Source organism: Atta colombica, unplaced genomic scaffold, assembly GCF_001594045.1.
Source record: "Atta colombica isolate Treedump-2 unplaced genomic scaffold, Acol1.0 scaffold105, whole genome shotgun sequence".
Classification (NCBI taxonomy): Eukaryota; Metazoa; Arthropoda; class Insecta; order Hymenoptera; family Formicidae; genus Atta; species Atta colombica.
In genome coordinates, this window is record NW_017259190.1 from 1,824,011 (window position 1) to 1,831,625 (window position 7,615).

Sequence of the window (7,615 nt, forward strand, 5' to 3'; positions counted from 1 at the left end):
ACGAAATTTTAGGATAAAAATATTCATAATATTCATGAAAGCGGCAAAAGAATCAAAAGGAACTGATAATACATGTAAAAACTAGCGTCCTGTAGAGTGGATATAGCCATTAATAATTCTAATGTTTAACAATCCAAGTAAAAGCCTCTTCACAATGGTAATCCGACAAAAGGTCGCGCCGTTCTTCACATTATCTTAGACGAATAAGAGCCGTATCGTAAAAATTTTTAGAATCCATTGTCCGAATAAAAACAATTCGGCCTATTTATTTCCTAGAAAAATAAAGAATTGAGATATTTTTATTTCTTCTTCTAAAAATATATTTTCAAGATAGACTTGCAAATTCTTAAAAAATTCGTGTCGTAATGTATATCCAATTTTGAAAGTGCAATATTAATTGTCATTAATTAATTCTACAAAAATGTAGTTTTAAATTTTAATTAATTTTTACTGCAAAAATAAAATGAAATAATTGAAAGGATTAGTCGTTCATACTTTAATATGATATGTGAAAGAAGAAACAATAGGTAATCTCTGCCACAATTGCAACAGTATTGCCACAATTACATGCTCATACACGCAGCGCCCATCTCGGCAATTGGCATCTTTTTTCAAATTTTTACACAACGCAAATAATATGCAATTCTCGAATATTTTGATATAACTTAAATACAGTATATAACTTAAAATACAGTATATATATATTCTTTCAATTATTATAAAATACAGCTTTTTTTATCAAAGTAAGCAAACATGGATAGAACAATTCGAAGAATGATTACAAATGGTTATATTTTGAAACAATAAAATGCATACATCTTATTATAATTATATATGTAAGTAAAAAAATTTTCAAGTACCGATTATTCAAGGCGAATTGAATCGGTAACAATATATACGCTTTATTATAATTTTTTATTCATTTATTTGTTAAATATTACAGAGTGTTCACACAAATATCAGACGTTAAAATTTTTTAAAATTGATGAAAGAATTTCCTTTTTTACGGCAATTTCGTGATAAGCTTCATTCCATGGACCATATGTGAAATCAATAATTTCTTGAGCACGATTTAAATATCGCCGTGTTTTTTTCAACGTATTTCTGTAATCAAATGCATAATGCTTTGTAATAAACAAACCGTAATTATATAGTTTGGAATAATTCAAATTATAAAAAATTATAAAAATTCGATATTTACTTGTAAAATTTTGATGATGTATTAGATTCTTCCTGCAAATATTCCAGGCATATATCTGTTAATTTATTTATTTCATTACAAACTTCAATGCTCCAAGGGCCATATTTTTCTTCAATCGCTACGATACTGTGTTCGAGATACGAGATCGAATTTAGCCATTGTCCTAAAATCAAAAAATAATAATGTTATATATTCAGGATGATAAATAACGCTTTATATATAGAAGCAGTCAAATTGACAGATTTGATCTGGACTGTCATTCCATGATGTATGTTCGCTGATACAAACCTATAATAGCATACACTTTTGCTATGAAATCCATAGTGTCGGCAATGTCGTCATGATATTTATATAATGCATCTTTTCTAAGACGCAAACATTTTTTCAATTTATCTAATGCTTCATTATAATTTTCATTTTCTATGCAAATTTCTGCTTTTTCAAAATAATGTTGGGCCTGTCTCAACGTGAAATCATAAATATTTTCGTAGACTGCCGTTCCACAATCCATACAGTGCATAGAAGATCTATGTAGTAGTACAGAGCAATTATCGTTCAATGGTCCACTACATTCAGGACACTTCTTTGCAGTAAATTTTTTCTATAAAAAAATAATATTTGTACACAATGATATATAGTATAGATAAATATCTAAAAATGATTAATGATTTACCAAAATATCTTCATATTCTGGTGCACTGCACGCTGCACAATTGCATTTAAAGCAATATTGACTTTCCATTTTTTCTTGTCTGTCTTTTCTTAACATTCTTCTAAAGTCAGCTCCTATTGCACAATATCAAACAGTGAAATCAAAATCAAATATTAATAAAATAATTTGTTAATTTGTTATTAATTTAACATACCATAACAATTAAAAACTTCTTCACCCGCTGCAATATCTCGTGTGGCTTTGGTTATTAAAAATTGCCCTAAAAAGCTAAAAAATAACGTTATTTAAATAAAAAAATATATATTTCTTACAAATATTTAAGCAATGAGCAATTATCTCATTTCTCGTAATCAAATATCTATATATTACCTATTAATTATATTAGGATCACAAGAATGATTCATCATACTTGCTGAGGGATAAATCGCAGTAGCTATTCTATCTTCTTGTTGAATAAAAACTTTATTTTTATTATAGCATGTATTATTTACTACAGCCTTTATTTTTGTAATAGCATGTCCATTAGAAATAAGTTGTAATATGTGTCTCAATAATAGAGAACTTACATATAATCGTTCATCATCCTCTGTTGTGAGGTCACAATTAAAATCGTTATAGAACTTTAAACATTCTTTAAGATTGATAGTTTTAAAAAAATCTGTATATTTTGATAAATACATCATAAGCATAATTGCCGTCTGAAAGAAGAAAGAAATAATAATATAATAAAAATTAATTTTATGAAGGAATTTTACTATATGCATGTGTCGTATATTTGATTTTTGCAAAAATTATATTACTTACGATTCCATATGAAATAACGTCGCCTGGTGAAAGTTTGGAAAAATTTGTCACTAACTTTTGTACTTCATTAACTCTGTTATCATCAATTGCAGTTGTACATTTAAACAACATTCTTACAGCCAGATATGCTATTCCAATTTCTGCCCAAAGGCCCATTTGATTGCCGAGACATTCCCAACGATGGTAAGACGAGCGTGCTTCATCCCAACAAGTAATATTGCAATATATACTGTCGACACATTCTGTACATCTATATAATTTAACACATTATATACATGTGTATATACATACATATATATATATAAATTAATCCCTCAAAAAATAAGAAATATAAAACTCACGGTACAGGAGTATTACCAGAAGAGCGACAACAATTGTAACAATTGTCAGATTTAATGTGACATAATGGGACAAAAGCAAATGCTTTTTCAACGAACAGAATCTGACCTCTTTTGATATCTCTATTAGCTACAACGTATCTTCCTTTTTCTGGAGTGCATTTTATTTCTACGGCTGCCGATGCAAATTGAAAATTAGGATTTTCACCAAATGCAACTTCAGGTAATGAAGGAAATTCAACAGTATCTGTAGTACTATCTGCATTTTCTTCCATACATGATATTTTTGACATTATATCATTTATTTGCCTCTGTAATTGCTCTAAAAATTTCAATAATTGATTATATAAAAAATATAAAAAAATATCTATCTAAATCATTTTCTTCTTAAACTTAAATATATTAAATACTTGCCTTTTGTTTCATTTGATATATTAGGCTCATTCAATATGCTATGCATTTGTAAGACAGTTTCAACAGCTAATGTTTTATTACCTAATTTTAGGTAACACTGAGCTGCACGTAGATGTAGTTTATAACGTAAATTCTCAGGATAGCCCAATTTAATTGCCAAATTGATATCATTGATGCAATCCTTTATATTATCAAAGTTAAAAATATAACAATAAATAATACTTGCAAATAGAATAAATAGAATAAATAATATAGAATTTGTTACTATAAATAAAATGAATTATGAAAAAAAGAAATAAATGATTATAAAAAAGCCAAAATATTGTAATGTAGTTCACACTAGTTCTTATTTACCTGCCATTTGTCCATGTAGAATAGAGAAGCTGATCTATTTGCAATTGCTATTGACAAATTTATACTACTAGAAGGAGCGTATATCGCACTGTTTGTATATGATTCGAGTGACGCTGCATATTTTTTCGATTGAAACTCCTTGTTCCCAGATAGCTTGAAAGCTGTTGATTTTTCCAAATTCTTCTGTTGTTTTCTCTCATTTTTTGTGTTATACAAATCTTTCAGCCAATAGGACACAAATTTCCTGCATTTCAATTAAAAGAAAACAATATATCTCAGAGTGTACACTCCCATTAATTAAAATTAATTTCGTTTATTGCTAAAATTTGACACACTAATAGACAAACACATATATTATAGTTAATTAAAAGTACCAGACAGTTAGAAACATAGAATGAGTGAAATTTCATTTGAGAAACAAATTAATATGTAAACTTTTCACCATTTTACTAGAATTAGGAAAAAGAGGAAACTATCTCGAAAGTCGGGATAACAAAAAGCTCTCCCTGAGCGACATGTAAATTTAATTGAACGATCGTACTCACATAACCTCTTGATTGTGCAACAAACGAGATATTAACTCGTTTTCGTATTTCATATTCCTTATCTCATCATTAAGTCGAGAAGGCTTCAGCACACAGTTCAAAGTATCGGTAACCTTATACCAATCCATCTCGATTGTAAGAACGTAGCTCCGAAAACGATCGCAAAGAAAGACGAGACAGGAATGAACAATGGACTAGAATATGGGCACTGAGCAGAAATCAAGAATAGACAGGAGTGAGAAAAAAATTACTTGTGACGACTATGACGACAGAAGTTGCTAGAAGTTGCTAAGGGCAGCGGGGCTGAGGAAGGGTGAGGGAAATGTCCAAAGCCAACGTACTGCGCCACTGCGTACCTACTGCGTAATGTAATACTGTGTTTAATGCGTTCGGTACAGTTCAATGTTAATATACAGTAACATTATATAAGTAAACTCAGTTATTTGCATTACATAGAATGTCATAGAAGATTAGTGCACTAAAAGTTATACATGAAATGAGCAAAATAGAATCGGTCTCACCTGGTAAGCTGACAAGAAAACGCAAGGCTACAATCATCGACGAGATTCTAATGATACTATTAAAAACGGCCGGACTTACGAAAGTTCGCGTGACTATTAAAATTAAAATGATTTAAGAGTAAGTAAGAAGTTGAAAATGTAGTACTAATTTCATGATTTATTAGTTTCGTAGGATATGCATATATGTTTAAAACTTAATAATACTCGATTTTTATTTAAAACTATGATTTTAATGTTATCAGCCAACCCAGCAAACGAAAATGGATTGAAATTTTTTTCTATTCGAATGCGTATTTTAAATAGCGAATACTTTTTTTTGGATTTAATTGGATTCAATTGGATGCAATTAGATTGAAAAACTGCATTTCCTATTTAAAATTTTGAATTGAACAGTATTCACAATGCACAAAAAAGTTAATATTATTTTTAAATTGAAAGGCACAAAGATATGCTCCATGCAATTCCTATAAATGAATAAAAATGCATTCAGGGTTGAAAAGCATTCATTTTAACATTCGTCAATCAATATTTCTGAAAATCTGAATCCATTTCAATTCATTTCAATTCATTCTCGTTTGCTAGGAAATTTGATTGTCAATAGAGATGATAACTCAGAGAAAAAGATAACTCAGGTAGAGAAAAAAAATTGTAATTTTTACAATATAGGATATAGCGTTAAAAGTATACTTATTTATGCTGTATTTATATAATAAAAAATTATGAATTTAATAAACGTATTATCAGAATATTTGTGTTAGTAATCGCAAATTTGTATCAATTGTCGATAATATCATCTTTCTCCTATTATCCATCCCATTGATATTCACGAAATTCGTCCGTTTTTTAATAAGAATAATAAGACGTTCTCGTCGGTGATACAATTAACGCGATGCTACAAACGTTTTGAAGCGTTTTTTTTTAATTGATCAGTTTGTAAAATTCTTTCTTCTGATTGGTCCATCAAACACTTCAAAGCACTTGTAGCGAAATTTCGACCACAGCCGCATTCATTTGATGCTTGGTTTCAAATTTGGATCTCCTCTCAAATTCATGGTGGAAAATTACATTGCATGTACATTTTGTGCACTGCGTGAGAGAAAACGCATATACGTGTATACAATACAAACACAAGAGTGGGAGCATCGGAAAGTGGGGGAGCTGGAAAGTGGGAAATGAGCAGAAATGGGAGGATGGCGTGAGACGAGCGTACCTCGTGAAGCGGCGTTGAACAATATTGTTGTACACAATGATTTGCACACGCTAATATATATCTAGTTACGATTTCTTCAATTTTCATACTCCACGTAGCCACACCAATTCCGTCCGAATATACTTGTGCGCGTGGTCTCGTCCAAAAAGTCTCAGATGGCGTTAATGGTTAAACGATCAGCTGTTCTGCATCGTGTATAAATTCTCGTCTCGTAGAATACGGACAGCGCGGATTCGCAATAGTATTCATTCAGCATTTCGGCACGCTGCAAGTCCTAAGAACGAAGTGCCGGCGTACAGTGGTGTATGTACAGTGGTTCGAAACTTTGACGAATTAAACATTAATAATTTTTATAAATAAACTACGAATTGTTTGTGACAGATATATGATATAATAATAAAGGAAAACGAACTTGAAACTGCAAAAATATGCCTCAGGGAAGAAGAAAAGTTCCGTTCAGCGGAAAAGCGAAAAAGCAACAAATGCAGGCTAAAAAACAACGGCAGCGAACTTTGCTTGGTACGTGTATTTATTATAAATACATTTATTATACATTTATTATAAAAATTTTAATAAAGTTTTATTAAGAAGTCTATTTTTTTTAAGCTTTTCCTTAAGTGAGAGTTTATTATAATTTATTATTTTATTACATTCTTTACTTAAAAATATGATGTGTTTACGTTAAGGAAAAAAAAAAACTTTGGAACTGTTGTAAGATTCTTTAATATGATTGATTTAAGTGTCCTCTAAAACTTTTATAGTGAATTTTGTTTTAAAGATTGAAATCTCACTTTGAAAATTGAGCTACTCTTTTCCAAGCTGATTCAATTTTCATTCTTTAGAATGAGATTCTATTCTAAAGATTTTAAAGAATATGTTTAAATTTAGAGAAGAAATATGAGTATTTATATTAAAGAATTTATAACATTTGTAAAACTTTTTCTATTAACGTAGTTACTGTTCCATGTTTCAATACTATAATGGCTTTTCAAAAGAATTTTGCAATTATTCTCACAGTTGGGTTTTTTAGCCTTTCTTTGAGTAATAAATCTTTATAAACTGTCCTCTAAATAACTCAAATATTTTTTCCCAATATTTGTCTAACTTATTATTTTCGAATTTCCATAACTTTCCTTCAAAAACCTTGACAATAAATTCCATTCCGACAATAAATTCCATTCATACATTGTCTATTTTTGAAATGCATTGTTGTTGCAATATTGGGTGCTTTTAGTGACTGAATTGACACATAATTCGTTCTACTCAAACAATACGCATTGTCTAGAAGACATCTTTATGATCTTTAAAATGTCTTTTAGGCATGCATGGCATATGTACATTTATATGCATAAAAAATAAATGTTAGTTAATTTATAATTTTTTATATATAATTTAATATATAATTTATTATGTTACTTAAACAATTTGCCATATATATTATTACAATATGTATATAAAGTAAATAGATAAAAATTATAAAAGTTATAAGCGTGTATGTATACTATATATAAAATTTATTTATATTAATTTTAATATAAATTATTTTATCTATCTT

The 7,615-nt window shown here is 29.1% G+C and overlaps 2 protein-coding genes across 4 annotated transcripts in view; one reads left to right on the forward strand and one right to left on the reverse strand.

Annotated features, from left to right (window-relative positions):
• Positions 1-903: 903 nt before the first annotated feature.
• Positions 904-6,081, reverse strand: LOC108691383 (SET and MYND domain-containing protein 4-like). Of its 3 annotated transcripts, none has more exons than XM_018199120.1 (12): positions 6,061-6,081; positions 4,330-4,537; positions 3,785-4,028; positions 3,431-3,611; positions 3,020-3,338; positions 2,679-2,928; positions 2,244-2,572; positions 2,068-2,141; positions 1,875-1,987; positions 1,490-1,802; positions 1,202-1,364; positions 904-1,104 (listed from the first exon to the last, which is right to left on the reverse strand). In XM_018199120.1, the coding sequence occupies exons 2-12, from the start codon at positions 4,455-4,457 to the stop codon at positions 960-962; spliced, it is 2,259 nt and encodes a 752-aa protein (XP_018054609.1). In that variant the 5' UTR covers positions 4,458-4,537; positions 6,061-6,081; the 3' UTR covers positions 904-959. The 3 variants fall into 3 exon arrangements, with proteins under 3 accessions (XP_018054609.1, XP_018054601.1, XP_018054618.1); XM_018199112.1 differs by lacking the exon at positions 6,061-6,081 and adding an exon at positions 4,851-4,993 and having other exon boundaries at positions 4,330-4,688; XM_018199129.1 differs by lacking the exon at positions 6,061-6,081 and adding an exon at positions 4,851-4,863.
• LOC108688422 (guanine nucleotide-binding protein-like 1) overlaps positions 6,076-7,615 on the forward strand; it is a 4,049-nt gene continuing 2,509 nt past the window's right edge. Inside the window, exon 1 of the mRNA XM_018194680.1 lies at positions 6,076-6,579. Coding sequence (XP_018050169.1) covers positions 6,489-6,579 — 91 coding nt within the window. The 5' untranslated portion in view covers positions 6,076-6,488. The remainder of the gene's footprint in view (positions 6,580-7,615) is intronic.